Source organism: Tiliqua scincoides, chromosome 4 (assembly GCF_035046505.1).
Source record: "Tiliqua scincoides isolate rTilSci1 chromosome 4, rTilSci1.hap2, whole genome shotgun sequence".
Classification (NCBI taxonomy): Eukaryota; Metazoa; Chordata; class Lepidosauria; order Squamata; family Scincidae; genus Tiliqua; species Tiliqua scincoides.
The window spans coordinates 135215795-135234370 of record NC_089824.1 but is presented as its reverse complement, the minus strand read 5'-3'; the positions used below and the strand labels follow the sequence as shown (position 1 = coordinate 135234370).

Here is an 18576-nt window from a genome sequence, read left to right as displayed (position 1 = left end):
GACATCATTGGCAGTTACTTCCAGATTGGGAGGCCAGAAAGGACCAGTCTCAGAGTGGATAGGAGAGCTTTTTGAGTGTGGAAAAGCATGCTTTGGACCTCTGTCCCTCCTCCCAAGCTAAACCTCCTACTGTTTTTTATTGTGTCATTCCTGCTCTCACTACTTGGTGGCAGGTGCCCAGGGGCTCTGTGGGTACCACCAGACACCACTTCAAGTACCACTAGTGGTACCCATACCACTGATTGAGAAACTCTGCCTAGTACATTTTTAAAATGATTATATTTATAATTATAACTTATTAAAATGTGCCCTTGGAATAAAAACACATAAAACCACAATTTGCTATTTTAATCAAGAAATTTTGGAAAAAATATCACCCCCAAAACACACCCCTAGTCATAATTATATAAATTCAGGCAAAACTTCAGGCAAAACCACTTGTGATCTTAGATAGGAATGGTCTTAGCTGACCTTTTAAAGACCTGAAAAGGAGATTCCAATGTTGAGGGTCTCCACAAAAAAGAACTTGTGGCTACTAGTCTGGATGAAAGAGAGACATGGAACAGAGTTTCATTTGAAAATCCATGCTTGCAATGTGGTTGAAATAGAAGCTAATGTTCCCCGAAAGACCAGGAATTCAGACTCTTTAGGCACTCAAGGTCCAAACCTTCAATTTGACCTGGAAGCTACCTGATAAGTGAAGCTTTTAAAATTGTGGTATATAAATGATTCCTATTAGTAGAACCAGGCTGATGTTTCCAGACCATCTTCAAGGACAGCCCATATAAAGTGCTTTAATGTACTATAATCTGGTCAGTGCTTTTTTTATTTACAGATTTGATTGGGTTACATGCATGCATGCACGCCTGTGCATACACATTGATAATTTTTTTAAAGGCTTTCCAAAGTCTTCCCCAAAAGTAAAATAGGATTAGTGATTTAGTAAGGACAGATGCCTAAAAGGACAGTCTAGTAAGGAAGACATGAAAAAGAATGTTAATGTCCTTTTCAAAGCCTTGAAGGGGCCTGTCTAATCAATCAAGGTTACATTTCATTAAAATCACAAACTTTACTAACTTTTATTTTTCAATCTGACAATCACTTGGGTAAAATACTTGTATCCTACCACTGGTGTGGCCCTCCTAAACCTGCATTCAGCTCATTAAGCCAGGGGTGTCAAACATAAGGCCTGGGCACCGGATACTGCCCATGGAAGCTTTATATCTGCCCCTCAGGATCTCAGCTGCTGAGCACTGCTGAGGTGTTACTGCTGAAAGGGCAGTCGACATGAAAATGGGGCTCTCTTATATTTTGAAATACGATCAAAGTTTCCATATTTTCTTTTCTGTCATTTGCTGCAAATGAGTTCCTAAGTGAGAAAAAGTGCTGATTTTTTGTTATGACTTGTTTAATGACATCACTTCCTGCCTAATCACTACTTGTCCTCAGCAGGCATGATGAATGCTATTCGGCCTTCTGTATGAAACGAGTGACACCCCTGTATTAAACTATATCTGTTCTGTTACAGGCTTTTTAAAGAGGAAATTCTCACTGACGTCACTTTCTGCATTGGCAACACTCTGTTCAGGGCGCACAAGGCAGTGCTTTTAGCAAGAATTCCAGATTTTTTTTCACACATTGCTGGAAGACTGTTAAATAATCTGAACAACTGTGAAGTTCTTAATCTGGAGAATTTGGAACCCTCTGAATTTAAAACGTTCTTGCAGTAAGTTTTCATTTTATTTTGCACTTTAAAATGCATTTCCAGCCAGTATTTTGACTCGAGTCAAAATTTATGAGATGTGTTGGGATAGTTAAGAAACCTGTTAGAAATGGGTTGCTTTAATAGTAGCCCATTTTGCACCATTATAATTCCTCTGTGAGCTTCAGGGGATAGGTCCTGCCCTTAGATTGTCAAATTAGAGATTTAGAGAAGGTGAATTTTCTTTCTCAGAATATGCTAATGAAGTATTGTCTGAACTCTAAATCTCAGTCACTTCTTTGGATTGCATAGGTTTGGAAACCATCATAAATGTCTCCTTATTTTTTTATATACATATCTTCATGCTTATGATTGGGGGAACAAATGTGGCAAGCCTGTAGTAAGAGTGTTATTGCATGTCAGGTTATCCCTTTCTAGATGGTTGATAACCCCTTCAGTTGGGGAAAAAAGACTTCCTATTACATAATACATGCTTCCCAGTGAGGCTGCTTCTATATAACAGTTTTGCCTTTCATAATGTTTTTCACTAGTTTATCTGGAACAGGCATTAGATTAACTGGCCTGTAATTTCCTGGATTTTTTTTAAATAGCATTACATATGTGATATCAAGAAATGGTACCCAGGACAGTGCTATGCTGGCCAAAATGGGCTGGATTTCTCAATATCTGTCATTAATTTCTGTGAAATAAATTTGGAAACATGCACTGCAAATATAGATAATTATCAGAACCCAGCCAGGCTCAGAAGTGGAAGAGACCTCCTCTGTGAAAAAGGAGAGCCAGTCCCTGCTGGTGACCATGGCTCTAGCCACAATCCACCGAGAACCGCAACCCTTGAGGAACCATTGGAATGTACCCCCTCACCTTGCCCTTGTATGTTTTCTTTCTGAGGAGCCTGAGGTTCAGGGTATCCTCTCCAGACCCCTTAATTGTTCTTGGACTCCAAAAGCAGCAACAGATCAGGGCTGAGGCCTAAAATCAGTAGAGATATGCTCACTTGGCTGCCTGAAACTTCACTTGCCTTGAACCTACTTGACTGGAGGGGGAATCAGACTGACACAGAGCCTGGAGTGGGACCCTGCTAGATAAAGAGACCTGGAAGGTAAGGCTTCCTGGTCTCCATATAAACCTTCCAGTTTTGTCTAACCATTCACTGCTGCAACAGTTCTATCTCGAGGACTCCTGTAGATTACCAACTCCTAGACTAGTAGCTGCTAGACTTGTTTTTGTTCTAACTCCTATTGCAGACACCTGCTTCTGCCTACTGAAGTGCAGTCAGGGGAGGCAGAACCTCACCAGACCTAAGTAGTTTAATAAAACACACACAAGGACCCAACAAGTTGTCCATGCTCAGGGGCATCATGGGCTGGCCTGGGGCTGCCAGGATTGGCAGCACTGCGAGAAGGTCCATCTGGGAGCTTAGAGGGGTGCTGTTCAGCACCCGTCACACACAAAGGGCAGGGTGGCTGGCTTCTAATGGGAAAAAAAGGCAAGGCGCCTTGTTGGCAATTGCTGGGGAGGCAGCAGGCAGAGCTGCCTCGGATCATTCCATATACAGTACATAGAAAGGAACACAGCTATTGCTGGGGAGGCAGCAATTGAGCTTCCTCAGGGAGTGCGCATCCCTTTTTGCCTTGTTCTCCCTAGCTCTGGAATGGGAGAAGTTCTTGATAAGTTATTTCAATTTATTTCTGGAATTGTTTGAACAGAGTGGAAGCTATCTCTCACTCAGTTGTGCTGTGTTAGCTATCCTTTTTGCTATGAGTATTTTGTAAGTCTCTGGTTTTAAAAACTCTATTGTAAGCCTCCCTGAATCCTCCCTGAAGGGTGGGATATAAATATTTCAAATAAATGTGATTCACCCAGCATTGGTCTTGGCAAAATACAGCCCCTCCCTTCATTATCCTGATGGTTATTTAATTAGACTGGATGGCCTCTCAGCATCAAAAAGTAGCCTTGGATCACTTATATATTTTTTGTTTAGAAACCATATGATACATGAAACAGTGGCAAGCCTGGGAGGGTGGGAGGGGCAAATGCCCCAAGGTGGACCTGGGGGGGGCAAATGTCCCGAGTTTCCCTGAAGTGCTAAGATCGCTAGAACACTTCACAATGCTTCCTGAATTGTCTTCGGCGTCACACAAGGCTCCATTGTGCTGGGGTAAGTATGGGGGGGGGGCAGTGTGGTGCAGGGGGCTGGCATCACGGACCTTTACCCCAGGGTGCAGAGAGGGGCAGGTCCATCACTGACATGAAATACGTGAGAGGTAGGATCAGTTATTTTATCAGTACCTGGCTGAATACGAATCACTGCTCTTGATAGGTTGTTTCATGGAAGTTAGATGCCATGGAAGCCTATGGTATGTTGGAACTGCATATTAAGCATCCCCTTTGTCACGGAAGAGTGAATGGCATATTGTTTAATTAAATGTGATTTTTTTTTCAGGCCTGTAGGGAAAAGGCTGTGTTAATTCAGGCTGTGCTGTAACTATAGAAGTTGAATGTCTGTTCTGAGAGATTTCTGCAAAATAAATATGATTACTGGAAGAATTTTTGGCTCTCTGACAAACTTAGCAACTGCTAGACATAGATGGACGTACTGTTGCATTAGCTTTATAGGTCAGTGGAAAATAAGAAATTCAGTGATTGTGATTTGTTAATGTAATATCAGGACTATGAGTCTTGGTAGCCCTGCTGTAATCTCTTCTTGTTTTCCTATATTCCCCCCCCCCACTTACACACACATCTCCAGTCTTTGTCTTGCTGCCTTGACAGTGTTCTTGGTCACCACCGGATAGAAAAACCTGTATAAATCTATCCAACAGTGAATTTCATTGGTCATGCCACACACAGAAAGGGGAGAAATGCTGTTCTCAGTGGCCCATAGCGTGAAGAGCAAAGATTTTTGTCAATTCTAATTAGTGGCTGCAACATAGAGTTAATTAGAGCAGTATAGGAAGCTTTAGGAAAGCAGAGTGGTAGCATTTCTATGCGTTTGCAGCAAACATCATCGGCAAATGTTGCATTATAGCTGAAACTATAAAATATTTGTCCCTTTTCTCTGAAGTAGATGTAAGCAAAAGGTTTTCAGTGAAATAAAACTACAAAAAGAATTTGACATTTATTCTTTTTTATCCCAGTATGTAACAATATATGTATCTGCCATTCAAAAGTATCTTTTTGTGGATCTGTGGTCCTTCAGCAGCATAAGTAAATTTCGACGTGTTTGCCATCTGCCCCAGCTTGACAGGCAGTCTATTTATAGCAGGTTCTCTGTTGGTTGTTTAGTTTTTAGAAGCCAAAATTTTTTGCTGTTGATATTAACTACTACCGTATTTTTCGCTCCATAAGACGCACCTGACCATAAGACGCACCTAGTTTTTAGAGGAGGAAAACAGGAAAAAAATATTCTGAACCAAATAGTGTAAAAATATTTAATGAACTATAACAGAACAACATTTGAACCATGTAAAGTGAACAGCAGTCAACAGTGGCATTAAGAACCATTATCACTGTCATTAACAAATGGAGAGACTTAAAGGTTTGAGTACTCTAGTTTTCTGGAAACCCCAAGAACTCATCATTGCTAGAGTCAAAATTTATGAAGCTCACAAAAGCACGTGCACACAAATAGGGGATCACGTTATCTTTCTGCTACAATGTTCTGCCAAATTCCAATCCACTGGGCCTCATGCCTGCTTAAGGCTGATCAGTCCCCCTTGTGCAACTCACCAGTGCAGCAAGCAAAAGTGAGTCCAGTTCCAGTCCACAGATGCCAAGTAAATCAGTCCCATCAATCAGAGTTGCCAAATCAGAGTCCAGAGCCAATAAGCCAAATTACAGTCCAAGGTCAGGTTCCAGGTAGGTCAGTCAAATCCATCAGGGTATCCAAGTCCAGTCACAATCCACAGTCAGATTCCAAATTCAATAAACCCAGTCAGTCAGCCTCCTCTCCAACCTGCACTCCTTCAAGACCCACAAACCCTTTCTGCCTCAGGTACTCCTTATATCCCTGAGGGCCCTATTGCCTTCCAGTGGCTGCAGCTGTGCAGCACACTCTGCTGGATGCCCAGGCCTTACCCTTAAAGGGGCCACTGCTGACACCACATCTACCTCGTCACCAGTTCTTCTGTGATTCCAATACAAATGAACAAGTGGAAAGTCCAACCACAACTTGAATTCTCAAGACACAACAAACCTCTGGATTTATGGTGAGAACCGAGCCTTACTTGGGGCTTGTGCAATAAGCAAACACTGGCATTCTGACCAAGGAGACAGTTTTTTTCTTTGTGATGGGGGGGAAGCTTACATTCAGATGCTGGATGAGGTGAGAGCGCCCCTCCCCTGCTGTGTGAGTGTGTGTGGGGGGGCAGAGCATCTGTGTGTGTAAGAGAAGGGGGCAGCCTGTGTGTGAGGGGGGGAAGTGTTTGTGTTGCAGAGAAGTTGTGATGCTCCAGGCTTGGGGGGGGAGAGAGAAAGGCTGTGATGCTCCAGGCTTTGGGGGTGGGGGGGGAGAGAGGCTGTGATGCTCCAGGCTTGGGGGGGGGGAGAGAAGCTGTGATGCTCCAGGCTTGGGGTGGAGAGAGGATGTGATGCTCCAGGCTTGGGGGGGGAGAGAGGCTTTCCTGGGAGTGAGCCCCCCTGACTCTAATGGGACTTACTTCAGAGTAGGCATGCACAGGATTGGGCAGTGAGACTGCAACCCAACCCACGCTTTCCTGGGAGTGAGCCCCAGTGACTCTGAGACTTACTTCTGAGTAGACACCCGGGCTTGGGCAGCGAGACTGCCGCCCCACCCACGCAGAGCAGAGCAAGGGGCCGGGGCAGGGGTGGAGAAGTTTTTTTTTTTTTTTTGCAGTATTCGCTCCATAAGACGCACACACTTTTCTCCCCACTGTTTTTTTTGGGGGGGGGGGAAGTGCGTCTTATGGAGTGAAAAATACGGTAATTTTTTTTGAGCTCTTAGTGCAGAATCTTTTAATACAGGTGAAGCCTCTTTATTCGTGGAATTTCTATCCTTGAATCTGGCTCCACCTGAGCCCTCTGGAGACACTTCTGAGGCCTGTGGAGGCCATGCGCAGCCTCCATGGGCCTCAAAATGGCCTCCTGAGGTCCTAGAAGGGCACTTCTGGTTTTCACCCAAAAACTGGAAATGCCCTTCTAGGTCCTCAAGAGGCCTTTCAGAGGCCCATGGGGGCTGTGTGCAGCCTCCACAGGTGTTAGATGAGCTCTGGAAGAAGGTTCCAGTTGTGTTTGGAGCTGGGTGGACCCCAAATTTTGTGTGATTTGGTTTCACGTGAAATTTGGTATTCATGTGGATTTTAGGAACAGAACCCTCTCAAATTCTGTGGGTCCACCTGTATGGGGGCAGCCCAACCCTGCCAAAACCCCCATGTGGTAATGCAGTGGTGACTTAGGTAAAGGGACTTTTGTTCCCTTGTTCTAAGATAAGCCCCAGGAGCTGCAGTATTGCTGGCACAAGTCTTAGACCCATGCAGGTGGATCAGGCCTGGGAACAGGGTTTGGATTTGGTGGGCATCACTGCCACCAAATCTGGGACTCATCCACCCATCCTCACCCCCTCCCTGCCCTGTTCCACCCCCTCTGCCAGGCTTACTTGCTCCACCACACCTCCCCACATGCACTGGAGAGCGTTGGAAGTTTCTAGCCTTCCCATCAGTGTGCCAGGAGTTTGCACTGCCACAAAGCACAGCTGCTTTATGGCAGCCTGCGTTGGAGCACACATTTTTCTGGCCCTAGTCTTCAGTAGGATTGGGCTGTTAGTGTTAGAATAAAAGTTTCTAACTTTGAAATGGGTGGATCTGCTTGCTTTAATGATCCTTGATTGTTTAATGAACCTTTAATGATTACAGTCTGAGGCTAAGAGGCAAAGAAGGAAGGCCCATAGCCAGGGAGACAGGCCAGGGACAGACTGCACTTGCTCCCAGTGTGGAAGGGATTGTCACTCCCGAATCGGCCTTTTCAGCCACACTAGACGCTGTTCCAGAACCACCTTTCAGAGCGCGATACCATAGTCTTTCGAGACTGAAGGTTGCCAACTAATGATTACATATTATCCATACCAGATCACCTTAAAAATATGAAGAGGCCCTCTTTTGTCTGAATATTTATTATCTTCCCTTCTGAAAAACAGAGATGATGTTGACTTTTCCAAGTTAGCAGGATATTTGTTGCTGAGCTGGAATTGAATCCTGAGATGTGGTTTGTTATCCTTATTCAGGACAACTGCATTGTGGTAATGTGGAAACTGATGTAGGATTTGAAAAGATCAGAAATATGTGTAGTTGTGTCAACACTGCAAATATCTACTAGTTTATATAAACAAAAATTGCAAAAAAAACCACAAACGTTTACTGGCCCTTCTGCCTACATCCTACATGGCCTCAAATACCGAGAGCTAACTTTTGGTGAAGTTTCCCTATCGGATCAGCTGGAGGAGATTTTTGTCACTGGAGGTGAAAAGCTATTTGCAAGTTTAGTTTATGAATGTTAACTATACCGTAATATAATCCTAACAGTGTTTAGTATTTTCACTGTCAGTAATGTTTCCACTTCTAAAGTCATTGCCAATTAATCAAGTTTCCAGAAGAAGTTTTCAACTTATTGAGCAGTTTGCTTTTGTGACTTTGAGCCTTTTATGGTACAAGATTAATTGAATTTCCTTATCGCTGTCTGTAGCCTGAAATGAAAGAAAAATTTATATGGGAAAAAAGGATTTTTATCGGTTTTAACATCTATTGGAGCATTGTGTTCCAGGAGTTTTGTTTTCAAATTTTGTATCTCCATACTCTGTCCTCTGTCAAAATGTGACAAAATGTTTTTGTTTTCTGATGCTCTATTTTAATTCCTTTTCAAAATAACTTTCTTTACTCATTCTTGAAATACTCAGTAAGATTAATCGTTGTGCTATATTTGGCATTCAATAAAAAGAGGTTCCTCTGAGGGACATAGTTACATACAGTAGAATCAATATAAGCAAAACTTTAATCATCCTGTTTCTTTTTATACTGTATTTATACACATGTCTATAGTCACGTTATAAGCTTGAAAGAAAAAGCACCTCTGTTTGTCTGAGCTTCTGATTATCTGAATATTTCTGGCTGTCAAGTCACTTTAGCTGTATTGAGTCATTGGCCATTGCAACAAAGCACTGTCTCAGCCTAATAATGGCAGGGAAAATTATTTTAGGGTCAATTCTATGCACACTTACTTGGGAGCAAGTCCCATTGGGCTCAATTGGATTTACTCTTGAGTAGACATGCTTAAGATTGCAACGGTAATATAGTAATCCCCTGCTAATTAGATAAAGCACCTTTAAGTGGTGATTCTTTTATAATTAGTCAGGGAGTGCAACTGTCCTTATCCATTCCCACATAGACTCCTTTCCAGGGGCAATTTGGTGCCTCTGTTGTGTCTTAGAATTAAAAACAAAGATTTTGAGAGCCTATGGGATGGGGAACCATCTTTTTCAATTCTTTGCTATGTAAAACTCTCAGAACTTTTTTTCAAAATACAGCATTGCACAATACCTTGGCTCTCATCCACTTGACTTTCATTGCTTTGCTCTTTCAGCCATTTTCAATTGTAAGGACATTTCAGATTTTGTCCACATACTTCCCTCTTTTGTCTGATTTCAACCAACCTTCCATGATGTTGGCCAACATTCTTATGTTTATTTTTCTTTTATTTCTATTTAGGTAGGTAGGTAGAATGAGATCAATTCCCCATTGTGTTTCATGCTTCATCCCCCTTGAAATTTTTGTAGTGTATGCTCTGAAGTTGGGGTAAAAATGATCCCAGCCTCATTGACTGTGAAATTAATAAGCATGTATGTTTCACTTTTGAATGCACAAAATGCTATCAACTCCATTATTTTTGCTACCACTTTATTCTTATACTGTCAAAGGGAAATACTTAATGAAGAGTTGGGTTCTCCACATCTCTATCACGCAAAAGAGAGCCTACCCAAGGTAGTCTTAATAAGTCAGATTTGGGATGCATTTGACCTCTATACCAGATTAGTAAAGTACACTTTTCTTGCTCAGGAGAGGGTTAAACAAACCATACTGGAAGAGTCCGTAGCTTTAATCAAATCCATTTTACATTAGTATCTTGGCTATAAACCAGATCACAAATACTAAGCTTAGGTTAGATCCTCCCCCCCACCACAACTAACTTCACTAGGGTCAGAGAATTTCAACATCAGGGCTTAACACTGCTGTGTCCCACTTCCCTTTCCAAATTGTTTGAAAAACCCCATTTTGGACAATTCCTTTTCTGTTAAACGGTTGAATCCGTAATGCTTTCTGATCTCCTGCAAACCACTTAATAGATCTATTATAAATTCAACTTGGCCCCTCTTTTATAGGACCTGTGGATTCCATTGATCCATTTTGTCACATGGACTTTGCAGTGTCATAACCTTTTGTTAATAATGTTTGAAAATGAGACATTTTGTAAGTACTTCATACAAAGCCTTTTAAAGCTGGGTTTTAGATGGAATTACCTTAAAGATGCAAAGTTGTGCTGAATTGCACATGTACAAACCATTTGGGTAATGGCTGATCTTTTGCAGGAAATCCTCATTAATAGAACTGGGTCTGCCTCAAGCAAGTGAAGGCAACTGGTCATTTGCACAACATTGCATTTTGTTTCTGATGTACCTTGCTTGTCATGAGATCAGCTCCTGCTGCCTTCTGTGGGTAGGTCAGTACAGCAGAGAATACTGCAGTATTCTTGAACAAAATGAAAAGCTGCATTAATTTTAAATATTTATTAACCTAGTCGATTATAATATACGGAGAACTCTGTACTCCATAGGATGCAAAAAACCCAGACGTACATACAAATGCAGCCTTTGGATGGAGTGAGTAGGGAGCCTGCTTTCTTCATTCCTTTCCTTTCATTTCCACTATCTCAATTACTGCCAACCTTTTTATAGAGATGCTTCCTGTTTATAGGCAGCTTCAGAATGGATGGTGAATGATGAACTTATGCAATGCGGTGGCAAACATAACAACGTGTCTTTGTTGTTGCTGACACAGAGACCGTGATGACAGCAAAACTCTAGCAGGCGTTGGCCATTTTCGTTCATCCTCCCAGTGCCAAACTGACCTAAGCAAGTGGGCCATGAACTGTTATCAGCACCAACTCTAGCATTGAAATCACCGAGGATGAACAACGGCTCTTTTACAGGGATTTTCTTGACAGTGGTGGCCAGGTCATCATAGAATTTGTCTTTGGCTTCTGCTGGAGACGACAGAGTCGGTGCATAAGCACTGATGAGAGTGATAGGTCCTGCTGATGACTGGAGCTGCAGGGACAAAATTCTTTCACTTCCCACAGTAGGTGGGATGATGGATTTCAGCAGGGTATTTCTGACCGCAAAGCCAACGCCATGTTCCCTGGTTTCGTTTGGTGGTTTTCCCTGCCAGAAAAATGAGAAATTTCTCTCCTTGACAGATCCGGAATCTGGCAGCCTAGTCTCTTGAAGGGCGACGATGTCCATCTGCAGTCTGCTCAGCTCCATGTCGATGACAGCTGTTTTGCGTGCGTCGTCTATTTCTTGCAGGTCATCAGAGAAGCCAGGTGTCATTGTCCTAACGTTCCAGGTGCCCAGCTTTAGGGCAGTAGTTTTCTGTTTTCTGTTGCATGGTGCAGAGTTGTCGATCCGCTTGTCGGTTTTCACCCTAAACCCCACGCACCCCATGAGGTTAACGGACCGTGGCGAGGCAACACCTTACTGGCTGGGGACTGCCCAGCTTAAGGCGGGCGGTAGCTGCCCAATGAGATGCAATGATCTCTCCCACCATCGGAAGCAGCCCCTGGCGTCATGCTCTACGCCAATCGAGCAAAGACTTATAACCGGTAAACTGCTGCTTCCCGTGTTGTGCCGACGCCGTATGGCGAAGTTGGAGTGTCCTCTCCAGTGCGCGAAGCCTGGGTAAAGAAGGTATGGAGGATAGGCTGTTACCCATGCAGCAAATCCCCCCTCTCCACGTCGCTGGAATAGTCCAATGGAAAGGCAGAAGCCAATACGGTTGGTTCCAGCGGCGTCGCAGGAGTTGCCAGAACGTGACAGTCTTTCGAGACTGAAGGTTGCCAATACATAGTCTTTGTTGTGCCATTGTCATGTCTGCCCCTCCCTATGGAGGGAGCGGGGCATCAAAACAGCCCCGTCTACATCACCTCAGGAAAATGGAGGGAGGGAGGGTATCTAGGCTTACCACAAAGCGAAAGCAAAGATGCAATTCCAACATTTTTATTTAGGCAACATGGCATATGGCCTTCCAGTGCCGCCCTACCCACAGGTCCTCACTTCAGTTCCAGGAGTAGGGCTCTGTTACCCCGGTGTCCTGCAGGGTTCTGTCCGTCTTATCCGGAGTGTATCGGACTGCGGGTTGTGGGGAAGAGGCAGGGCAATGATGCCTCTCTCTTCCCTCTGGAGGGATGGAGAGGGGTGGGCGGCTGGCTCAGCACAGGAAAGGGCTTGGGTAGGCTGAGTCAGCGTCCTCTCCTGCGCCTCCTGGGTGGGTCTTCCAGGGCAGTGCCAGCCACAGGCGGAGGTGGGTGGTCCCGGTCTGGTCCTATGGTCAGGATCCTGGTGGTCCACCCCATCTCCAAGGAGTGGCTGGGGTCTCCTGACCCTCCCCTTTGGTTCCTTGGCATTCCAAGGGTAGGGTGTGTCCCTCCTTTCACCCTGCACATGCAGGGATGGGGTTCCCTAGGGGGTTGTTCTGCCTCCCTCGCCAGGGAGCTCAGCAATTAAAGGGTTCCTGCTTGGAACAGGCACAGGGTGACCCATCCCTGAGGGCCCCGGGGCATTACAGCTTGTACTTTATTGTAAAAGCAAAGTTGGAAGACATGCATCCATCTATGAGAGAAGACTGGAGATGCTTCCAGATTGTTTCCGTACCCACATTTTGACTGCAAAATAGAGGCATATAATATAGCTCCTACATTAATGCATACACAAGGATTAGCCATTGTGTGTGTGTGTGTTGGAGGAGCCATCAGAATTTGAGTGGAGCCCTGCTGGATCATTCCAGGAGTTCTAGTCCAATATCTCCTTTCTCATAGTGCCCAGTCAGGTGCCTCTGGGAGACCAACAGCAAGCAATACTTATTCCATGCTTGCCCAGCCCTCCCAGGGCCTTCTAAGGCCTTAAAACATCTGGTTTTGCTGAAAAACCGGAAGTGGCGTCCTAAGGGTCCCAGTGATTGTGGGGGTTCCGGAAACAGAACCCATGCAGATGTCTAGGCATGACTATATAGATAACTGTTTCTTCTGTTCCACATAGGCCAAAGGTCATTGCATTGTTTGACAGCCCCAACAGTGACTAGAATTTAAATTGCATTCTTAATTCAGATGACTGTCTGATAATAGTGTGTTATAGCTTCCAGGCAAACATCTCAACCCAAAGACACTCTTGGATTTGTCTGGGATTATTATCGGTTGTCTAATGGACCCAGGCAAATTTCATTTGTTGGCAGCATTCAGTTTAGAATGTCTGGAGGTCATGTTCAGAACTTATTTGAACAAGTGTTACTCCTTTAAAGGAGAAAGCGTACATTTTAACACTCCATAAATTCATGCACACCACCAAGCACGTTTTCCTAGGAAATATTTATCTGGAAGTCTTCCCAAAGAATGTAACCCGAGTTATTTAGCTACTGAGAAGAGATACTGTTTGAATTGAAAACAAAATATAAGTAGGCCACTTGCCTTCTGTGATTTTATTTAAGACAGAAGGCTCTATGCTATTTTTTTGTCTTTCATGTTGCTCCTGTGAATTGTTTACATTTTTAAAGAACTGGTAGTGCTCTTTTTCTTGTTGTGAATAGTAAATTGTTTCTGCAAGGGTTTCTTTTGAGATCTGCATTGCAGAATCTTCTGGTTGATACATTGTGGTGTGTTGATTCACTTTTCTTTCTGTCCGTATGTCTTGCATCTGTGCTTATCTGCACACCTGTATCTAATGTATATTTTTTTTAACCAGATCCACAGTTGAAGGATTGTGCTGAGGTAATGGTGTTCTCATCTGAGTGAACTGGCTTGTGTGGACTGCCGCACAAGTCACTGGCTCCAAGTTTTTTTCGACTCACTGGCCCCAAGTCGAGTTGGGACCAGCAATGTCAAAAACAGCCTCTTAGTGCAACTCAAGTCAAGTCAACCAGAGTCAAGTGCCCATTCCTGTGAATTACCTTGATATCTTTACACCAGTCCTGCAAAATTAATATTATTATCCCTGTGTTGCATCTTAGGGAATTAAGGCTAAAAGGGAGTGGCTTATCACATGCCACTGATTGAGTTCATGGCAAAGGCAGGATTCAAACTAATTTCATAGCCCAATCTTAACCTTAACCCGAGTAATGCCCCTTCCATCCCATAAGCTTTTCAAATCTGCACCACCTATTTAGCTGGCACAAATCTGGCACAAATTTGAGAAAGCCCTGTATGGCTGCCTGGCCCAGGAAGGGGGTTAAGATACTGTAGAGGCCCAATCCCGGTTCCCTCCCTGGCCCGATCTGACCCTTATTCCCCAACCTTACCTATACTGACCGCACTGCTCCTAGATGCAGCAGTCACAGGTTGTTGGGCTGGCTCATGTGTAGCTGCAAAACATGTTTGTGATACATTTGCAATGCTCTGAGCTGGTGCAGGGATCGTTATGCTGTCTCGGTTGCAGGATAAGATTGCACTGCCAGTCTGTTATCCACTACATTATGCAAGCTCCACTTTGACACTGAATATGGATAACTGAAATTTGGATAACAGGGTTGGACTCTTCTTTAACTTCCTTTTCAGCTAAATCAGTAAGAGTAGAAATCAGTTATATCTATGTGTTTTAATACATTTGTGGCCAACAAATTTCATTAACAGAGATACCAGCATATTTTGAGCTGTTCATCTGGATAATTTTGAGTTATGTGTTCCATAAACATTTTTTGCACCTGGATCCTATGCATATCTACATGCAAGTAAGATCTAATGAATTCATCAGGACTTACTGTCAAGTGTACTTGCATAGAATTGAAACCTGATCCTCTCTTCCTAGGGCTGTGTATTCATCTGACAGAAATGTCAAAGCAGCTGAGCAAGAAATTCTAAGGAAACAAGTATTAAAGTCTGAGTTAATACAGGATGATGGAAGCATTAAAGTCTTCACCGGTATGCAGAATTGTCAGATATCAGTTGAACAGTGCCTGGAAAATTGTGAAAAGTCATCCAGTCATCATTATTCCTCTAATGCAGCTATAGAAATAGGTACTACTGTTTCTCCCTTTATTGCAAATGAAACTCCTGAAGAAATTGTTGTTGCTGAAGGATATGGAACTATGTCAGGTGAGGTTAAAACTGTGATGTTTGGATTTTCTTTATCTAAATGCCATTGTGGGTTTAACCATCTCAGACAAGATCTTACAGTTATTCCACTAGCAATATCAGGATTAATATTCTTTGCTGTTTCTTGGTTCCTGAATAAATGTGCCTTGGACAGGGCAGGTCTGTAGGGTTATATTAGATATGACAATCCTTGTTGGCATCCTTCAGTCTTGGAAGACTATAGTATCGCGCTCTGGTGGTTCTGGAACAGTGTCCTCTGCAGTGCGCGAAGCCTGGGTAAAGTAAGTTTGGAGGATAGACTGTTTCCCATGCAGCAAATCCCCCCTCCACATCGCTGAAATGGTCCAGTGGAAAGGCAGAAGCCAATACGGTTGGTTCCAGCGGCATTGCAGGAGTTGCCAGAACGTGACTGTGTTCTGGCATGAACTCCGGATTTTGCCTCGAGGTTGACTCCTGAAGCCTTTTCCATAACTGGATGTAGCCACAAGGCAGTGGAGGTTTGGGATCAGAGTTTTCCTTTTTTCAGATGAGCTGCCTTCCCAGGCTAACGAGTCCCATCTACCTGGTGGCTGTTTAGTTGCCTCTTAAGACAAGTACAGCCAAACTGAGGGCCTATTCTTATCCCCCAGCCCCCAGGGGTTAAACGCACTCATTGAATCTGAATAGATCTGCTGTATGTGCTGAGAAGGAAGGCATTTGAGTTCTGTTCTTCTTTTACTTGCTGCAGTGCTTCACAGTCTTCAAGTGGGGAAGACTGTCAGAGAACGAGCGCTTTACAGAGTAGTGCTAAGGTTCAAGTTTCATTGTGCTATGGGACATGATTCATTTTCATAAGTGCAGCTTCTTTCAACCATATTGGTTACGTGTTAATATGACATACTTGTGCATCCATTAATGATAGGAATTGGTATCCAGAAGCAATGCAACAATATGAGAGGAACCAGACAGCAACCAGAGGAACTCATTTCAAAGACCAGGGCTTTTCAGATTGGGGCACCTGTGGGCCCTGGCCTCTGCCCCCTTACGTGGCAGGGGTAGCAAGAATGCGGGGGCTCAGGGGGGCTTCAGGGCTTGACTGCATGTACCCGAGCCTCCTGCGGCCTCCTGGGGTGTGGGGAGCCCTGTGTGACTCTCTGCAGGGCTCCCCGCAGCTTCAGAATCCCCGTAGCAGCGATCGTGTTCCACTTCTGCTTTAGCAGAGGTGGGATGCGATTGCTCCACTTTGGTTTTCAAAGCTTCAGGGAGCCCTGCAGAAGGTCACGCAGGGCTCCCCGCACCCCTGGGAGACTGCAGGAGGCTCAGGTACATGCAGCCAAGCCCCTGCAGCCCCTCTGAGTGGCACAATCCTGGGGGTCACCTTCCCCCCACCCCCACTGCCTTCCCCCCCACCCTCACAAGAACTTAGAGTGTCTCAAACTCTCGAAAAGAGTTTGAAAATCACTGCCCTAGACCAATGGTTCCCAAACTTTTTTGACTGGCAGCTCCCTTGACTTACTGGGCCATTGGCTACAGCACCCCTTTAGGGATACTACCCTATACATCAGAGGTTCCCAAACTCTTAGAGAACCTATAAGTATTTGTGGGGGAGGGGTGGCAAGGCAATCAGGATGATCATGCTGCTGTTGGGAAGGTATTTTTCCAATTCATCTGGAGGTCGCTATAGCTCTCTGGAGGAGAGCCTCTGCAGCTCTCCCAGAAGCTTCAAATTGCTGTTAAAAGGTTTAAAAAACAAACAAACAACCACTTGCAGTTTTGTGACAAGAACAGGAAGTGGTTTTTCCCTTTTAACAGCACTTTGAAGCTGCTGGGAGAGCTGCAGAGGCTCCCTTCTAGAGAGCCATAGCGACCCCCAGGTGAGTTGGAAAAATACCTTCCTTCCCCAGCAGCAGTGTGATTGTCCCCATTCTGTTGCTGCATTGTCATCCCACCCCCTAAGGGGGTAGCTGCAGAGCTTCCCTGGCTGGGGGCATCAAGACATCCCAGTTTGGGAAACTCTGCTATACATTGTATAGGGTGGTGAGTTTTTGTGAGGATTCTGGTGCTCCACGGGGAGCCACGGCTCACAGTTGGGGAACCATTGCCACAGAATCTAAACTTTGAAGGGTCAGCCTTTATCTGTTGCCAGCTGCAGAAGTCTCCCTCCCTGTGAGTATCTGGATCTATGAAGTGCCTCAAATCAAGTCTGACTATGGGTTAGTTGAGCTACTTAGGTTACCTTTTAGCTGGAGAAGTTGAGTATCATCAAATATTGCATATTATACACATAAACCATGATCTCTACCACCAAGTTTGACCTCTCTTAAATATGAAAGTGTTGTGTAAACACATAATTTCTATAGTATTTTTTAACTCTTTGCTTGAAGTGTACTGTTATAAATTGAGACAAATAAAAATAGCAATTTTCTTTTCTCCAGATAATTTTAAAGCAGAAACTGCATCTGACTTGGGAAAAGATCTGTTGATGCTTTGCAAGAAAACTTGGTTTTCAGATATTAATATTGGAATTGATGGAAAACAATTTCGTGCACACAGGTATTTGAAGATAAAATATAATTTTTCGCACACTTGCACTACAGTTAAAGGTTTTCTGTTTACGGAACATATTGACAAAGTTTAGAAATGCAAATAAATGTATGTATGTGTTTATAGTTCCCTGTGATACTAGCATTTTATCCATATTGCATATGTACAAATTGTGACACCCAGGAGAGGGTGAGGTGCCAGGCAGAGGTTACTCTTTAATGCCTGGGGATCTCGGGACAGGGGCTGCTGCTGTAGACCTCGATGGGACCACAGTGTTTTTCCCTCGTAGTGGGAGGAGGAGCTTAGTGTGTGGCAAAGTTGAAAACCTTGACTCCTGCTGATAGTGGGCTAGGACAAGAGCAAAGTGTGGAGGCCAACTGAGTCCTTGGTAGGATGAGCCTTTGAGCAAGCCCAAGGACATTATCCAAGCCAACTCTGTGAAGGAGCAAGAGGGTGCAGTCTTAACCCTTCCCCATGAAGGCTCTGAAGCTGCCACAGGGGGAGAAGGAAACTGGCACCCAACCACAGACAGAAGCTACCCTCCCAGGATCCTGGACTGGTCCTAAGGGCCTTCGGACTGCTATGTCACCCCGAAGGGGGGATCCCCCTGCAGTGAAAGTTTCTTGAACAGAAGAAAAAGTTGCATTGTCAAAGAAGAAAGGAAAGTCTTCAATTCATTCCCAAGAAACCTAGCCAAGATTATAAGGCTATTTCATCATTGATTAGTTGCATCAGAAGTGTTTGCAGAATGAGATTTCAGTTTCTGGTGAAGTTGCTTCAGGATACAAGTCTTAAAAGCTATCAATACATTATGGAACAGCATCGCTACTTTTGAGAGCAAGAATTGCTGCTGTTCAGAAACATGTGAAGCCAAACAAGGCAGAGTAGCACCAGTACAGTGCTAGCTAGAAACTGGAATTTAGGAAAGTTTTGTAACGCTTGTAACACAGTGGGCTTATTTTCAT

General features: G+C 44.1%; 1 protein-coding gene across 1 annotated transcript in view; it reads left to right on the top strand.

The window, feature by feature from the left end:
• The window catches only part of BTBD8 (BTB domain containing 8), a 48040-nt gene that overhangs the window by 1425 nt on the left and 28039 nt on the right, over positions 1–18576 (top strand). Inside the window, exons 2-4 of the mRNA XM_066624090.1 lie at positions 1529–1726; positions 14802–15088; positions 17503–17620. Coding sequence (XP_066480187.1) covers positions 1529–1726; positions 14802–15088; positions 17503–17620 — 603 coding nt within the window. The remainder of the gene's footprint in view (positions 1–1528; positions 1727–14801; positions 15089–17502; positions 17621–18576) is intronic.